The 18777-nt window shown below is 41.4% G+C and overlaps 1 protein-coding gene across 5 annotated transcripts in view; it reads left to right on the plus strand.

Annotated features, from left to right (window-relative positions):
- MIS18BP1 (MIS18 binding protein 1) overlaps positions 1 to 18777 on the plus strand; it is a 39902-nt gene that overhangs the window by 14498 nt on the left and 6627 nt on the right. For 4 of the 5 annotated variants that reach the window (XM_065594005.1, XM_065594001.1, XM_065594004.1 and 1 more), the window contains exons 8-13: positions 532 to 680; positions 3470 to 3636; positions 6332 to 6443; positions 9589 to 10504; positions 12121 to 12290; positions 14405 to 14550. In XM_065594005.1, the coding sequence (XP_065450077.1) occupies positions 532 to 680; positions 3470 to 3636; positions 6332 to 6443; positions 9589 to 10504; positions 12121 to 12290; positions 14405 to 14550 (1660 nt within the window). Of the gene's footprint in view, positions 1 to 531; positions 681 to 3469; positions 3637 to 6331; positions 6444 to 9588; positions 10522 to 12120; positions 12291 to 14404; positions 14551 to 18777 lie in introns of those variants that run through there. The other variant, XR_010600842.1, reaches the window with a different exon arrangement.

Here is an 18777-nt window from a genome sequence, read left to right on the forward strand (position 1 = left end):
CTTTATTTTGCTCAGTGCTAATTTAATAGTGTAGAGTAAATATTTGTTTTTTAAAAATACGTAATAATACAAGTGAGGTTCAGTAGATGTGTATTTAGACTAAGTTCTAAGTAAATTCTTAGTAACCAATGTGTTAGATGGAAAATAAAGTTTAGCAGGCTTTGTCTACTCTGTATGTGTGCGCGTGCGCAAGAGTGTAAATGAAAGAGAAACCAGTGCAGCTACACTGATTTAGTTGCAGTGGTGCGCCACGTATACCCATTGCACTAATGCAGGAGGACTTGCACTGGCTTGGCTTCTGGTGTAGTTTATTAACACTAGGGGTTTGAATCAGTGCAGCTGCATTAATACAATGGCGTGGGGTTGTGGGGACGGGAAGAACGGTGTATAAGGCTTTTCATTTGTGATTTTTTTTTTGTGTTTGAATGGTGTAAAATAGGATTTCAGCTGAAGTTCTTTAATAACATCTAAGCAATATTAAGCAGTGACAGATTTTGGTTTCCTATTTTTTTTCTTAAACTTAAAAATTAGGAAAGAACAAGATACTGATGAGGCTGGCAATGAAAAAATCAGTTCTGTGGAAATGGATATGTTGGAAGAAGAGGGGGTAACAGGAGACTTAAAAAAACAATCTAGAACACAAAACACCACTTATGAAGTAGCATTGAATGATAACACATGTGAGTACTTCCTCCCACCCCCCTTTTTTTGTTCTAAATTGATAGTAATTTAAGTGGTTAAATGACTGACTTTTTTTCTTAATATTTCTCATTTTTAGAATTGTCACAGCGTGAGGTTGTTTTTTTCCCAATTGTAGTGGCATTTCTTTCTCACAATAAAGCTCAATGTTCTATTAAAATATTTGAATATGAAGGGACAAATTTAACCCACAGTTTGTGGGGAATGAACCATCAACATTGGTTTGTGTTGTATAACTTAGACTATGTGATGCTTCCACATACAGGGAATGAAAGATTGCTAGAGGGTAACTTCCTTGTAAGTTTTTATTTTACTCCCTTTTATAAAATGAGTACATTGACAATTGCAATTCCTGTTGCTCGCAGCCATTCCAAATTCTCTCCTTTAAAATATTTCTCCTAATCTCCCTTAATGCATAGACCTCTCGCTCAGCCTCCATTTTGTGCTGATTTCTTTCTGAACGTGTTAATTGTTATGAACCATTATTAGACACATGAGGTGGGTGAGCTAATATCTTTTAGTTGGTCCAGTAAAAGATATTACCTCACTCACTTTGAGTCTCCAAATAACCTGGGACTGGCGTGGCTACAACTACACTGTATGAACAAGTATCAGAGGGGTAGCCGTGTTAGTCTGAATCTGTAAAAAGCAACAGAGGGTCCTGTGGCACCTTCAAGACTAACAGAAGTATTGGAGCATAAGCTTTCGTGGGTGAATGCACACTTCATCACACTTGCATCTGATGAAGTGGGCATTCACCCACAAAAGCTTATGCTCCAATACTTCTGTTAGTCTTGAAGGTGCCACGGGACCCTCTGTTGCTTTTTACTGTATGAACAGTTATGGCAGTTAGGTTTTCTCTGAAATGTTGACATTTTTATAACCCTACATATTGTTTCCCCTTATCCATCTCTCTTTCTTAGTACAAGCCTAGTTTTCCTAACTCCAGGGGCACCATATCTTAATTGGTCTTTGCACCTCTGTCATATCCTGAATATCCTTCTTATGATATGATGCTCCAAAACGTCTTTGATCAGATTTAATGATTCATTATCTCTTTATCCAGACTTCTTCATTTTTGTATCATCTGCACATTTATACTTTTTCCAATGTGCTTCCGTACAATTGATTGTAATCTTGGGAATAGACTCAGAGTCTAAACTTTTCTTTGGCTAATTCCACTTACCACCACCTTCCTAAATGATCTTTGTGTATCATTACTCTCTGAACTAGGTCACAAAGTCAAAAGACTTCAGAGCATAAATTTGGTTGCTGTGGGGGGAAAAATTACTAATACTTTAATCACACTAAGTTGCATGGGTTTTTGACTTGCCTGCTTTTAAAACTAAGAATGGTAATTTCTTGATTTAGATATTCACTTTTGTTTCGTGTGAGCATCATTTTCATGTAAATCAATACAAAACTGGGTGACTGGGCTACAAAATGGCAGATGAAATTCAATGTTGATAAATGCAAATGCACATTGGAAAACATAATCCCAACTATACATATAAAATGATGGGGTCTAAGTTAGCTGTAACAACTCAAGAAAGATCTTGGAGTCAGTGTGGATAGTTCTCTGAAAACATCCACTTAGTGTGCAGCGGCCATCAAAAAAGCAAACAGAATGTTGAGAATCATTAAGAAAGGGATAGATAATAAGACAGAAAATATCATATTGCCTCTGTATAAATTCCTCGTACACTCATCTTGAGTACTGTGTGCAGATGTGGTTGCCCAATCTCAGAAAAGATGTATTGGAATTGGAAAAGGTTCAAAAAAGGCCAACAAAAATGATTAGGGGTATGGAACAGCTTCTATATGAGGAGAGACTAATAAGACTGACTTTTCAGCTTGGAAAAGAGACGACTACGGGGGGATATGGTAGAGGTCTACAAAATCATGACTGGTGTGGTGAAAGTACATAAGGAAGTGTTATTTACCCCTCATGACGCAAGAACTAGGGGTCACCCAATGAAATTAATAGGGAGCAGGTTTAAAACAAACGGAAGTATTTTTTCACACAACACACAGTCAAACTGTGGAATTCTTTGCAAGAGGATGTTGTGAAGGCCAAGACTATAACAGGGTTAAAAAAAGAACTAGATACATTCATGGAGGATAGGTCCATCAATGGCTATTAGCCAGGATGGGCAGGGATTGTGTCCCTAGCCTCTGTTTGCCAGAAGCAGGGAATGGGAGACGGGATGAATCATTTGATGATTGCCTGTTCTGTTCATTTCCTCTGGGGCACCTGGCATTGGCCACTGTTGGAAGACAGGATACTGGGCTAGATGGACCTTTGATCTGACCCAGTATGGCCATTCTTATCATAGAATATCAGGGTTGGAAGGGACCTTAGAAGGGCATCTAGTCCAACCCCTGCTCAAAGCAGGACCAATCACGTTCTTATGTTTTAAATTGTTTTTATGTTCTTATGTAAATGTAACAGAGAGTCCTGTGGCACCTTTAAGACTAACAGAAGTATTGCCTTGCATCTGAAGAAGTGAGGTTCTTACCCACGAAAGCTTATGCTCCCAATACTTCTGTTAGTCTTAAAGATGCCACAGGACTCTGTTGCTTTTTACAGATTCAGACTAACACGGCTACCCCTCTGATATGTAAATGTAGTATTCTGAACTTGCAAACGTTGGTTAATGCCTGTAAGATCATACTCAAGATTACTTTTAAAATACAGTATTTTTATGTTTTTAAAAAAACAAAACTATCCTGCTGCTAACAAGGTTTTTTTTTCTGTGTGTGTGTGTAGATATGACACCCAAAAGCAATTCTGTGCAAAAAGACCCAGATGCAAGTTACAGCCGTAGTGGTCGGCGCATTAAACCACCATTGCATTACTGGTGTGGACAACGAGAGTTTATTGATCGTAAACTAAATGTTACTATAGAAGAGGGTGGAAAAAACTACTTGAGTATTGTAAGACTTTTCTGCATGTTTTTACCTTATCATTGTTCTATAATTGTTTAAAAAGTATCGAAGTTAAGATGACTTTTGTATGCCACAGCCTATTAAGTCAGTAGTTTTTGAACTTTTTTCTATTGTGGACTACTTTGTAAGGATCACTTCTTGAGGATAAGGATGGTTCAGTGGTGTGCATTCTAGCTTGGTACTTGGGAGATGTGGGTTCAATTCTGATCTGCCACAGACTCCCTTGTATTATCTGGACAAGTTATTTAGGGCTGGATTTTCAAGTGCCTAAAGAGCCCGATATCTGCCTCTGTAGACATCTGAAATCCCTTTTGAAAATCTGGCCTCTGATTTCTCTGTGCCTCAGTTCCCCATCTGTAAAATGGGGATAAAAGGGCTGTGCTATCTCACAAGGGTGTTGTGAGGATAAATACTGTGACACTGCACCCCATATTCTTCATAGTTCTATTATGATATGATTATGGCATAATTAAGATGCATTTTGTACAAGATAAATCATGTGAGGTGTCATTGGAAAAGTTATGATTTGCTGAATATGATTATCCTATTTGCATGCATGTATCATTTTTGTATCTAAAGATAGCTCAGTGGTTTGAGCATTGGCCTGCTAAACCCAGGGTTGTGAGTTCTGTCCTTGAGGGGGCCATTTAGGGAACTGGGGTAAAAATCTGTCTGGGGATTGGTCCTACTTTGAGCAGGGGGTTGGACTAGATGACCTCCTGAGGTCCCTTCCAATTCTATGATTCAAATATAGTTATACCCAGGTAACACCCACTACTCTAAATAGCTGGTTGTAAAGGGCCTATTCAGGGTAATGGGCCATTAGAAAGACGAATAGGCCTTAGGAGAAGCTTATCCCCCACTGGATGAGCCTTCCTGAGAACTCTCCAGACAGCATGTAAGTAATGGCTGCTCTGACTCTACAAGGACATGTGACCAGGCCACGTGATTCTGGACTCCATCTTGGAATATCAGTATTTTTTCACAAAGTGGTCTGGGAGCCAAGCTTTGCAACAAAAAGGGTACCTGCCATATGCTAGAGCTATATAAGGCAGGGAGTGACATCATCTGGGGTTCTTCACGTCCCACACAAGACCACCCCTGGAAACACTTGAAGAAAAAAGACTGAACTGGGGGAAATGCTGGACCCAGGCTAAAGGGATTTCTAGCCTGTGTATAAAACATCCGGGGATTCCAAGCTGCAAAGCAAGTGTAGCTTGTGCCTTAAGAACCTACAAGTCTGCATGTACCATCGGTTAGGGTGAGAATCTGCTATTCGTAGCCAATCTATCTAGTATATTAAGCTTATGTTGCATTTTTTGTTTATTTGCTAGGTAATCTGCTTTGATCTGTTTGCTATCGCTTATAATCACTTAGAACCTAGCTTTTGTAGTTTAAATACATTTATTTTATATTTTAATCCAAACCAGTGAGCTTTCACTGGAGTGCTTGGGGGAAAATCTCTGCTTGATTATCACAAGTGTGCATTGTTCTCTTTACATTGAGGGAGAGGCGGACCGGGTATTAAACTCAATATACTAGCCAGATTTGAGCAGGGCAGGACAGTACTGCTCTGGGGTCCTAGGCTGGGAAGCTGGCTGTTAGAGAGCCTGCATGTAACTGCAGTTGGGTGTGTCCCTAGCTGTGTGAAGCCTGGTGAAAGTGCAGGTTGGCGGGCTTTGGCACTTGTTTGTCACAGCAGCTCAGTGTGAGAGGGAGCCCAGGCTGGTGGATCAGAGGGCTCAGTTGTACCTCAGTTCTATGTGGCACCCTGGGGAGGGGAACCCATCACAAATACATCAGATTGTGAGGCGCTCTCATACTATGGTAACGGGGGCCATATAAGCACCTGAGAGAGATTTCTTTGCAACCTCAAAATGCTCATTCCACAACTATATTGATTATATTAAAAATGTAACATTAGGACAGCACTAAAGAGAGAAGATGAAAATAAACTCATGCCAGTGCAGTAGCATCAACATTTTTTATCTGTGCTGTTTAATTTAGTTTCCTCTTAGTGGGTGGAGAACTTCTCATTCATTAGGACCAAATGTTCCCTCTTCTCCTGTAGCTTTCTGGTCTGATCTTCCGCAGTCACTTTGCAGTTTGGGTCAGTCTTTTGGGTTTGGAGCTGCTGGCTAATTCTAACACAATAGGCAAATTTGTTCGTGGTTGAATTTAAGTGAAAAGAAGATACCGTTGTTGTTTCTTAGTTGTGCATGGGCTTAAATGGGGCTGCTGTTATGTTGGGGGGTTTTTTAAGCTTAATTGATCTAAAAAGTCTCTGGAAACCTTAAGAGGACTGGACTTTGCTGTAATAGCTAGCTGGTGCCATTGCTTGAAGATGCATTGCTGCTTTACCATTGTGATATAAACGGCTCCATAGACCTCCGTTTGAGACTCACTTTCTTAGTTAAAGTGGTCCTATAAATTAAAGGAAACCTGATCTACTATTTTGGTCTCACTGTGGTGTCCCTTGTGGAATTTGAATGAGCATCAACATTTACAAATACTAGTGATGCAGTATAGCAAAACATTGTGCCCTATAGTTTATTACTAACACCTCCAGCCCTCCATCTCAGAGTGCAAAACCAAGAATTTATGGCTTGTTGTTCCGTACTGGTTTTACTATAGCTGATGTGTATAATCTCTGGCAGACACATTTATTTTCTTATTTTTCAAGGTATGTAGTAGTAGTAAACAAGCCAAAAAGAAAACCATTTCCAGCCCACCAAAGAACAACAGAGAGGATACAACAGAGACAAGTGAAGGAAAAACTAAAAGCCAATCTAAAGGTAAGAATGGCCATGTGTTTGCAAGCTACTAAGTGCATTTTCCCCCCCCGAAGTAATTGTAAATGAGGAAGATAGTCTATTAAATGTGGGCCTATAACAAAACCAGTATGATGGTGTTGATATTAAGAACTTTTAAAATCTATCTTGATTGCCAGTTGATTTTTTTTAATAATTAAAGCAATACTGTCCACTAGTTTTATGCCAAAAAGAATGATAGGTGGTGTGAAAATAGAGAGGGGATACAAACTTCATGAATAGACAGATTTGCTATCTGTCATAAATTGAAATGGAAACAGGTTGATTAAAATTTCTGCTACTATGCTGTGAATCTGAACACATCAGACTTGGTGTTGTCAGTGTGTGACACTGAAAAAGGAAAGAATAAACAAAAGTTGACCAATCTAGCTTCACTTTGCAAACTGAGTGAAGTGCAGAAAGTAAGCGGCCTGTGTAAATAGTACATTCGATCATCAACTTTTAAGTCTTTTTGGAAATATACAGTAAACCCATAAAACTAAGTTTAAAAACACAAGTTAGTGTCCTTTTTGAAGCAACTAGAGCCTCTCCTATAGAATTCTTTATTGTGTGAAGGGAATATTTTATTTTGGCTGGATCTTATCCAAAATAAAACTCATGTAGCTGAATGATTTAGACTGAGTAAAACAGTAGCATTTTCTATTGACTTTCTTATGTTCCATATTTATTCAGTTCCTTCATGTTGGAATTAACTCTTCAAGATTCCCTTTGTGGTTTTGACAGTGCCCCATTCTTGTGAGCAGAAGGGTGTTTGCATTTTTAAATGAAACTACTTCCTAATGGACCAATTCTGCTTCTGTTATGACATGAGGGTTCCCATTGACTTCAGGGAGCAGAACATGTCCCTAAGCAGTTGAGGGAGTAGGATTCTTATCAATTGAAATATCATGTCCTGATACAAGAACTTGAAGAGACAGATGTAATGAGTGCAACACGTCCTCCATGACCTAGAACAGGCTGTCAGCTTACTTGGTGGCAGAGATTTTTGGGGATCAGATCCGCCTTGCCTTACTTGTTACAAGTAGGTTGACTTGTGCAAGCAAGGTGGATTTGAAAGGGCTTTCGGGGATCAGGATGACATACAATCTTGCACTTGTTTATGACTAGAGCTACCTGTTTGTCACAGCAGTGGAAAAGTCACATGCACCGTGATTTCTCTGTCTGTCAGTGATTTTAATAAAGCACCCATGAAGAGGGGAAGGCCTGGTGGGGAGAGAGTGAATTCTCCCCATATTCAACCCTGGGAGTGGTGGCTCCTGTGTCCCTACGAAACCTGAGCAGTGCTATCGACCTGTGTGCTAGGCTGCACTACCTGGAGTGGGGAGTTGGGTCCAGCTCTGCGGGGAACAGGAGCCACCACTGCCCAGGGTGAGTGCAGTGTGGGCTCAATCTCAGGCACCCCCCGCTCCAGGCCTCTCCTCCTCATCTGTCAGTCTTCTTTAAAATAAAAAAAAGAACCTGTGCCTTTTTCTACATTTACTGTGACTGCTGGAAATTTATATTTTTTTCAGTTTCTTGGTTGAGCATGAAGTTACATTTTCTTCCAAGAAAAAAAAGGAACTTCCACGTTCTTTGATAGTCTGAGCATGGTTCCGCTCAAGCCTTACTTATTAACACCTCTTCCCAAGCCTCTTAGTTCAATTATTATGATTTTATGGCTATCTATTTTCTGATAATTGGGTTCTTTAATTTAAACTTGAAATATATTTTTACTGCTCACTTCCGTGAGCATGAAACGTGCAGTGAGGCTGTTCTATAGATTTCTTACTGTACCTAACTGAAAAGTATAAAGATGGAAAAATGTGTTTATGGTGTAGATTGGGGGAAAAAATTCCATGTTTCTCTTTGATCTGTGCAATACACTATAAGTTATTAGCATGAAAATGTCTTGGAACACAACTGATATATTTAACTCTTATCTAGTGCTTTTCATCCATAGATCTCAAAGTATTTCACAAAGGAAAATCCCCTTTAAAATGGGGATGATATTTAAAAAAAAAAATAATGGAGATATCCTATCTCCTAGAACTGGAAGGGACCTTGAAAGGTCATCGAGTCCAGCCCCCTCACTGGTTTGGATTAAAAATCCGTAAGTGGCCCCCTCAAGGATTGAACTCACAACCCTGGGTTTAGCAGGCCAATGCTCAAACCACTGAGCTATCCCTTCCCCTCCCCCTCCCCCAGAAGACTTGCAAGTATCCTCTAAGGTCACTGAAACAGTACAGAAAAGTTAAGTATCTTGACCAGGGTTCTGCAGCAGGTCAGTAGCAGAGCCAGAAAAAAGAGCCTAGGTCTCCTGCCTCCTCATTCAAGTGCCCTGACTGCTGGACCATACTGCCTCACACATATACTAGGTAGCATCAGACTTTCCAGAAGGGTTTTGAAAATATAAGCCTCCTCCGTGGAGTCTCAGTAAATGGAAGTATATGCAAGAGTGCATAATTGGGCCCATAGGATTATATTGTACCCTCCCGAGGCATAACCCCCGAATGGACCAGAGAGCTCAGAAAAGTTTGCCATATTCACCTGGTGGAACTTTCAGCTAATGCTCATGTTGAGTATGAGGTAGCACCATAGCCTTCAAATGCTGGGCAATTAACTCCCCCACCACTGGAAGGGATGTCCATGCAAGGTGACTGCAGCTTGCCTATCCCATATCTGTCTCGTGTATGGGACAGGATAGTACAGAGTCGGAGTAAATGCTGCTTAGCGGCACTAATTCCCACTGGTTTTACAATATTATTTCTGTATGTTTGGGAGGAAAGCTGGCGTCTGAAGGCAGCTGCTTCCTAGCCCAGCGTGAACTGCGACACCTCCTGACCTGTGGAACCCTAGTCTCCTGTTAGTCTGATGGAGAGACTTCTGTGGAGTCAGGGGATTTGCACACTGGGGAGTCGCTGCTTGCCTCTATCCTGTTCCACTAGCTTCTGCCAGTAAAAGTGGAAGGGAGCCTCCAGCTTTAACCATTGTACAAGGGGTTCAATGTAGCTGCTGTAGGGGGCGTAAGGTATAGTTGTTTAACAGCGTGCAATGGTGCAATGCTACATCACAAGTAAAACCTGTCTTGGTGTATGTGAAAACAATCTGTATATAATATTTTTTCTTTTAGGAAAAATCTATGAGAAGAGAGCAAATTTCAAAAAAGAAATTGGGTCCGGTGACAAAAGAGACTCGAGACGTTTTATTTCAGATCCTGATGAAAGTGACTTTGAAGCTGAACTTAAAAATATTGATAAAAGAACTGTTGTATTGACACCCTTGAAGCATAAAAAGCTGTATCAAAATAACCTAACATATAATAGCCAGACTGCAGAAAAAAGTGCAGAGCAAAGTATTTCAAAATATGGAACTGAGACCAGAAATTGCAAAACAAACTCAAGGAGAGAGCTAAAGACTTGCAAGTATTCTCTAAGGTCACTGAAACAGTTTTGCCAAGACAAACTGTCTACGGAAGAATCCTCAAGCAAGGATGAGGAAGACTCCAATGAAGATATCCCTCTGTCTATCAAAAGGAAAACAAAACCCTCTGTGGAAAGAGAGATTCATAATTATAAATCTTCCTCCGATGCTAAGAGCTCACAGAGCGATACAAAGAAAAAATCATCGGAGCAAAGAAAAATAGAAAATTCTGCAGCCACTTCCTCCCACAACAGACAGTTAAGGATAGATCTGTCTGATCAGAAGAAAGCATCGGAAGTGGAACCTAAAGGGAAGGCTCCTCCGGGTGGGTCCAGCAGTGCCCCTTTGATTGACAGGAGAGTAAACACAAGAAAAATGAGTATCAACCCTCTGACCTATGTGTTTGAGTCAGAAATTGAGACAGAAGACTGTGATCGAGAATTTCAAAGAAAAAAAAAGAAATCAAAAGTGTCTGCCAAAAAACCTGATTGCAAGATTATCAACAGTACAAAGTCTTCAGCGGTGAAGTCAAAGGAATCTGACAAGAGAGAGGAGCAGAATTTCTTGGAGTCTTTTCCAGGTGCAACTGAAGACTGGACTGAGAAAGAACTACAGAAGCTACACAGGCAAGCGGTTATGCTTGGTAACAAAAAACAGAGCAATTTACCTGGACTTTTAAGCAATGTATTAGACTTGATCATTTAGATTTGCTTAGCATCACTTTGATTACTTTTCAGTCAAGGTAGAGTAAGATGTACCAATTACACTACTGTGTGTTTAGCATTCGCTTAGACTATTCTGTTTAAGTTTTTCATGTTTCATTTTCAGTCCTTATCTCTTTCTTAAATTTGGAACTGTCTTTTTCAGACTTTTTTTTTTTTTTTTTTTTAAAGGACCATGAACTTTGAGTATTTCTCCAGACAATACAATCCTATACACAAAGGGTAGGCAACCTATGGCATGCATGCCAAAGGCGGCACACGAGCTGATTTTCAGTGGCACTCACACTGCCCGGGTCCTGGCCACCAGTCCGGGGGGCTCTGCATTTTAATTTAATTTTAAATGAAGCTTCTTAAACATTTTAAAAACCTTATTTACTTTACATACAACAATAGTTTAGTTATATATTATAGACTTCTAGAAAGAGACCTTCTAAAACATTAAAATGTATGACTGGCACACGAAACCTTAAATTAGAGTGAATAAATGAAGACTCGGCACACCACTTCTGAAAGGTTGCCGACCCCTGCTAAACACCTTATTAAAAAAAAAAAAATTGAAACGAAAGACACAGACAATGTAGGTTTTGGTAAAATAAGTTATGCAAAACCATTACATTTAGATTAAAACAAATTTTTCTTTAACATGAGTCTCCTGTTTTTTTAAAATATTCCCTTACAGGGTTTACAGGTCAAACGTATTACAGCATTGTGCCAGTGCAGGAAAACTAGAAATTTAAAATGACTAGAAACAAAATAAAAACTCCCTTTTTGTTGTGGGAGTTAAGATATGCAAAAAGTAAACGATATATGTTGTACAAAAACCCCACGGAAATTAGGTTTTTAAATTCTTCAGTTGAAGGTGCTGATGTTTCTAAGTGTGAAAGATTTTTCACATGAAGAAATGGAGAGAGATCAGGACTGTTTAGTTGAAGGAGCAGGTGAATAAGGGGTGACATGATAGATGCAAACAAACTAATGAATGGGATAGAGAAAGCTAAGTGGGAACTACCACTTGCTCTTTCCAAATACAAAAAAGAAAGGGGATGTTAAAAAAATAAAAACTAACCCTTAAAATGTACAGGGAAATTAACTTGTGGTACTCATCGCCACAAGGCATTGATGAGGCCAAGAGCTGAGTAGGGTTTGACACCTCTGTGAATAATAAGAATGACCAGAGTTATTTTAGGATTTAAAAAAAAACCTTAAACCAGAAATGAATTCATGTTTCAGGGTGTAAAAAATGACTCTGCCTGAGATTAGGAAGAAACTCCGCCCATGTGCAGGTCACTGCATGATTGTCTGTTATGAAGGTTTTACACCTTCCTCCAAAATGTCTGGCACTGCCTGCTGTGGAGTTTCTTTTTTAAAATTTGATTTCATTTTTTTTAAACCTAACAATGTAAATGTTAGATTCAGTCTGTCTTATGACTTGTAGATCAGAGGTTTGACTTTTGAATGAACATGTAGTTCAACCCATTTCTTCTGGCTATAGATTATTACATTTTTTGCTCTCTTTACAGGGCTGTTGCTTGTTTTCCAAAGCATAAGAATGGCTTTTGGTTGGATGTAGCAATGGCTTTGGGTACTCGATCTGCGGAAGAATGCCAGCAGAAATATATGGAAGAGCATCAGACAAAAGGTTCCAAAAAGCATGTCACAAAGACTGCGTTAGATAAAAAAGGACAAAAAGGTACTGGCCTTTCTGCACAAATCATGTATGTTCCTTCTATTTCTTCATTTTTCTGATTTTTCAAGGAGTTGTTTTTTAATTCAGTCCACACTAAGCAGGTGGACTTACACAGAAGTGGTATTATTGCATGTGTCATACGTAAGTTGATATTGATGCATTTTCAGCATACACATTGGATTTAACCAGTACAGCCCCTGCTGAATCGAATCTAATAACAGCTGCCTATAAATCCTGTAATATTGTTAGCCCAGTGAGAATTGAAGTGGTGCACAACATTTGCAGCAGCCTAAACTTCCTCACTCTGAAGGTAAGGCTGCCTGTCTGGATCGCTCTCCAGGGTGCGCACCATCCATGCCACCAGCATCTTCACACCTGTCAGCCAACTCGGTACCCCAGACACCTGCCTCGGGTGCTCACAAGGACATTCCTCGTACTTCAGGACATTGTGAGCCCTTTCTCCCATTGGTGCATCTCAAACTGTCCGACCTGCATTCTCTGCTGCTTGTTACAATCGAACCTCCCACTCTGGTGGATGACCCATCCTTGCTCCAAAAGCAGCATTTCCAGGCTGTGTGTTGCAGACCCCCTGTACCAACAACTCCACCATTCCTGGAGGCTTTGTCAGACTCCAACAGTTTCTCTGAGCTGGACCCGACGTTCTCCCCTGCTTCCAGGAGAAGCTCAGACTCCTGTGCCCACGCATCTCACCCCTAGCATGTGACCCGGTGCTGCAGGCTTGGTACCAGTACACCTGTGGCCCACACACCCCCAAGTCCCAGCCACATCCATCTTTGCCCTCCTGGATTACCTCTTAGAGCTCAAAATGTCAGGCTTTGCCCTCAGCTGTCAGGGTCCCTCTGGAGGCGCTAAATGCCTTCCTTCCCCCTGTGGATGTACCCTCTGTTTACACTCCCCCACCACTGTTCACTTCATGAGAGGCCTTCTCAACAGCTTCCCTCAGGTACTAAAAGTTGTGCATCTATGGGACCTTAATCTTTCCCTCTCCACCTTCCCCAAACCTCCCTTCAAAACCTCTGGCAACATGCTCCCTCTCACATCTTTCCAAGAAGGTAACCTTCCTCAGGCTATCACTTTTGGCCAGAAGAGTTATCAAACTGGCAGCCATGATGGCTGACCGCCCCCCCCCCCCACACACACACACACTTACTTCATAGGGACAAGGTTTCCTTATGACTGCATCCCAAGTTCTTCCCAAATGTGATGTCAGAATTGATCTACCTCAACCAATCTGTTCACCTTCCAGTTTTCCATCCTGACCCGCGTTCACTCCCGCGTGCACTGGCTTTCTATCTGCTCAGAACTCGCTTCCTTCATGACTCTCCAAGACTGTTTGTGGCTGTTGCTGACTGCTCCAAGGGCCAAGCCCTCTCCTCCAAATGAATTTCAAAATGGGTTTCAGGCAGCATCTGTGAATGCTATAGGCATCCAGCACCCTGCCACCTGACAGCATTATGGCACACTCAGTGTGGGCACAGGCAACCAATCTGCCTCCCTAGCGAATGTCTCCTGGCAGGCATCTGCCAGGTGGTAGCGTGGTGTTCCATACATACTTTCACAACCTATTACACCATCTCCCATTTGCTAGTTCCCATGTCTGTTCTGAAGCTTTAATGTTAAATACTCAAACTGTAATTTATCAACTGTGAGAACTAAGTGGCTTCAGATCCGCAGAGGGTGGAAGCCTCATTGAATTGTACAAAGTTAGTTCTGGAATGCTCACTCCAGAAGCTGCTGAATCTATCTCAGGTCTGATCAGTCTGTTGCACAGAAGATCTGAGACACAATGAAGCCAAAGGCACCTGAGGTCACAGATTGTACAACAGAAACCTAATGTCTTTCATATCTGATATGTAAACACACAGAATATTTCTGCTTAAATGACCAATAAAATAGCTAAAAAATTGATGTTTACAACGCTGCCATTTTTTTAAATAAAGTGTAAATTCTATAGAAACTAGAAGTACGGGGAGCAGGAAAACTTCAAAGATTGTAAGACTGAGGATTTTGCATCACAACAGTATTGTCTATAACTAATAATCTGCAAGACCAAATAGCGTAGCCAATAGCTCTGAACAAATGTAATATGTTGGCAGATTCAGATAAGAAACAGCCGGTAATAACTGCTAAGGTGGGAACATTTAAAAGGAAACAACAGATGAGAGACTTCCTGGAGCATTTGCCAAAGGATGACCACGATGATATTTTCAGTGCAACACCCCTACAGAATAGAAGAGTAAAGGTAAATCTGTCATTTAAAAAATATATTAAATTGAATCTTCTATTAGAAATCTGCCCGTTCAATTTCTTGGATCATAGGTCAGTGACTTTGTGTTGGGAGAAGGGGCTTATATCTTTGACCACTTATGGCTGAGTGTTGGCAATTTGGACCTCCAGTGTAAATGGATTAAAGGAGACCGGCAAAGGAAAGAAACTGTGTCCAATTTTTGTTGCTTTATGATGTGTAAGGAGATTCTGAAATATGCGTGCATGTTCGCTTTGTCTGTCTCTCACAAAAAACTGTTTCTGGTAACTTTGAAAATTGGGGATATTGAATGTGGTCCTTCCTGGTTTTGCTGGAGAACTCTTAAAAGCTCACAGTTCTCACACTAAACATTCAGGGGCATACTGAGTATTTTAACAAATACCTTTTCTCCCAAGTGTTTCTTATACATTTGAGTAAATAGATGTCAACAAGTCAAAGGTGTTGTCCACTGTGTAAAACAGAACTAGAGACAGAATTTTTTCTTGCCCACACCTGCATCTAAATCAGGTTTAGCCCAGCTTCAGTTGCTGCTGTTGTCAGTAGCGATTCCCTTTCATTGTGTAGGCCAAAGAGCTTTCAGCCCAATAAATATCCTTTCAATCAGTTTTCGCCTCCTTGTCTACCTTGGTCGTCTTGAAAGTCTAGAGAATTATTGTTTATGACATGACCTGAATTTCTAATCTCTTTATTTAAAAAAACAAGCTACCTTCCTCTGCCCCCACACATGTTTTTTTAAATCCTGCTTTGTTCATCTTATATGAAAATTTGCTTGAGAATAGGGAGAAAGCCCCCCTACCTAATATCTTCTTTCCAGGTACACTGCTGGGTGTTTATATTGTTTGTGGTAATGTGTTTTGTGTACTTGCATGCCTGACTTTGTAGTAGAACCCAAAAAAGGATTGGAATTAAAACCACTTGAGCTAGGCATGATGGAAACCGTCTACCTTTCCTTCAAGTAAGTGAAGAGACTTCAATCACCCTGATATCTGCTGGGAGAGCAATACAGCGGTGCACAGACAATCCAGGAAGTTTTTGGAAAGTCTAGGGAACAATTTCCTGGTGCAAGTGCTGGAGGAACCAACTAGGGGCAGAGCTCTTCTTGACTTGCTGCTTACAAACCATGAAGAATTAGTAGGGGAAGCAAAAGTGGATGGGAACCTGAGAGGCAGTGACCATGAGGGATAGCACAGTGGTTTGAGCATTGGCCTGCTAAACCCAGGGTTGTGAGTTCAATCCTTGAGGGGGCCATTTAGGGATCTGGGGAAAAAAAATTAGTTGGGGGTTTGGTCCTGCTTTGAGCAGGGGGTTGGACTAGATGACCTCCTGCGGTCCCTTCCAACCCTGATATTCTATGAGATGGTCGAGGTCAGGATCCTGACACAAGGAAGAAGGAGAGCAGAAGAATACAGACCCTGGACTTCAGAAAATCAGACTTTGACTCCCTCAGGGAACTGATGGGCAGGATCCCCTGGGAGAATAACATGAGGGGCAAAGGAGTCCAGGAGAGCTGGCTGTATTTTAAAGAATCCTTATTGAGGTTGCAGGAACAAACCATCCCGATGTGCAGAAAGAATAATAAATATGGCAGGCGACCACCTTGGCTAAACAGTGAAATCCTTGCTAATCTTAAACACAAAAAAGAAGCTTACAAGAAGTGGAAGATTGGACAAATGATCAGGGAAGAATATAAAAATATTGCTCAGGCATGCAGGAGTGAAATCAGGAAGGCCAAATCACACTTGGAGTTGCAGCTAGCCAAGGATGTTAAGATTAACAAGGAGGGTTTCTTCAGGTATGTTAGCAACAAGAAGAAAGTCAAGGAAAGTGTGGGCTCTTTACTGAATGAGGGAGGCAACCTAATGACAGAGGATGTGGAAAATGCTAATGTACTTAATGCTTTTTTTGCCTCTGTCTTCACAAACAAGGTCAGCTCCTAGACTACTGCACTGGGCAGCACAGCATGGGGAGGAGGTGACCAGCCCTCTGTGGAGAAAGAAGTGGTTCAGGACTATTTAGAAAAGCTGGAGGAGCACAAGTCCATGGGGCCGGATGCATTGCATCCGAGGGTGCTAAAGGAGTTGGCGGATGTGATTGCAGAGCCATTGGCTATTATCTTTGAAAACTCATGGTGATCGGGAGAGGTCCCGGATGACTGGAAAAAGGCTAATGTAGTGCCCATCTTTAAAAAAGGGAAGGAGGAGGATCCGGGGAACTACAGGCCAGTTAGCCTCACCTCAGTCCCTGGAAAAATCATGGAGCAGGTCCTCAAAGAATCAATTCTGAAGCACTTAGAGGAGAGGAAAGTGATCAGGAACAGTCAGCATGGATGAACCAAGGGCAAGTCATGCCTGACTAACCTAATTCCCTTCCATGATGAGATAACTGGTTCTTGGATGAGGGGAAAGCAGTGGATGTGTTATTCCTTGACTTTAGCAAAGCTTTTGATACGGTCTCCCACAGTATTCTTGCCGGCAAGTTAAAGAAATATGGGCTGGATGGACTATAAGGTGGACAGAAAGCTGGCTAGATTGTCGGGCTCAACGGGTAGTGATCAATGGCTCCGTGTCTAGTTGGCAGCCGGTATCAAGCGGAGTTCCCCAAGGGTCGATCCTGGGGCCAGTTTTGTTCAATATCTTCATTAATGATCTGGAGGATGGTGTGGACTGCAGCCTCAGCAATTAGCAGATGACACTAAACTGGGAGGAGTGGTAGATACGCTGGAGGATAGGGATAGGATACAGAGAGACCTAGCCAAATTAGAGGTTTGGAGCCAAAAGAAACCTGATGAGGTTCAACAAGGACAAGTCCTGCACTTAGGATGGAAGAATCCCATGCAGTGTGCCCTTTTTGCCAAGAAGGCTAATGGCATTTTGGGCTGCATAAGTAGGGGCATTGCCAGCAGATCGAGGGACGTGATCATTCCCCTCTATTCAACACTGGCGAGGCCTCATCTGGAGTAGTGTGTCCAGTTTTGGGCCCCACACTACAAGAAGGATGTGGAAAAATTGGAGAGAGTCCAGCGGAGAGCAACAAAAATGATTAGGGGGCTGGAGCACATGACTTATGAGGAGAGGCTGAGGGAAGTGGGATTGTTTAGTCTGAAGAAGAGAAGAATGAGGGGGGATTTGATAGCTGCTTTCAACTACCTGAAAGGGAAACTGATAAGATTTGGTAAGATCTTATTTATAACAGTCCCTTAATGGGCCTTCAACTTTGGAAGCTGAAGTGCAAGCAGAAGATCTAGACTCCTCAGAAGAGGTGACGTTGCTGTGTCCTTGGCATGCATTCTAAATCTCTAGTATACTAGCTGGTTTCTTGTCCTGCAGGACTGAGAGCCAAATTTACCATTTGCTGTCTAAGAATAGGAATTGCAGAGAAACACTCTAAAAATGGAGTCTTTCCTTCACACACCCGGCTAGTGAAAGTCTTACTGAGAGCATTGCTATAATTCTAGACTCTGAGCTGAGAATATATTGGTCCCCAAGGCTCTACTGCCTTTACCTCACTCCAACTGAAGGTTCACCACGGCTTCAGTTCTCTTCCTAAAGAGAGATGTAAGAAATGTTAAAGACTATCTTTACTAAGCATCGCATAAGGTCTGCCTTTGACATCCATAATGCAGCAGTAAAATCAGCTGCCCCTGGGATAGGTGCTCCTAGACATGCTGGGCTGCAAGCGTCTGCCCTTCAATCAAAAGTACTGCAGAGACTTGAATTTCCAAAGAAGTGTCTAAGAAATAGCTAGAATAGGCTCCTTGAAGCTATGGATAGCAATGTCACCAGGTTCATTTCCCCAGCCTCCTCTTATCACATAGACCCTCAAATAAATCCTGGTGCACTGTCTTCAGGAACCTTGATGGTAATGATTTTCCCAGCAACTACTCTAATCTGACTTTCTTGGGGAAATTTGAAGAGGAGGTGACATGAAATCTAGCAATACTTTCCCTTTCAGGACGTTAGGTCCCTTTCAATTCACTTCCAGACCTGGCTATGGCTCAGAGACTGTTCTGAGAGATGTTGTTTTAGCGCTTGTTTGAAGACAGGTTGAATATGAAGGGAAGTTTCTTTTAGCAATCTAAAATGAGGCAGGTAATAAAACTGTCTGGAGGTGTAGTTAGTTAGAATTTTTATTCTGCAAGTGAGATCCAAGTGATGGCTAAGTTTGTCTGTGACTAGCAGTTGGTGATGGAAAAATTCCACTGTT

The sequence above is a fragment of the Chrysemys picta genome, chromosome 4 (genome assembly GCF_011386835.1).
Source record: "Chrysemys picta bellii isolate R12L10 chromosome 4, ASM1138683v2, whole genome shotgun sequence".
In the NCBI taxonomy this organism is placed as follows: Eukaryota; Metazoa; Chordata; order Testudines; family Emydidae; genus Chrysemys; species Chrysemys picta.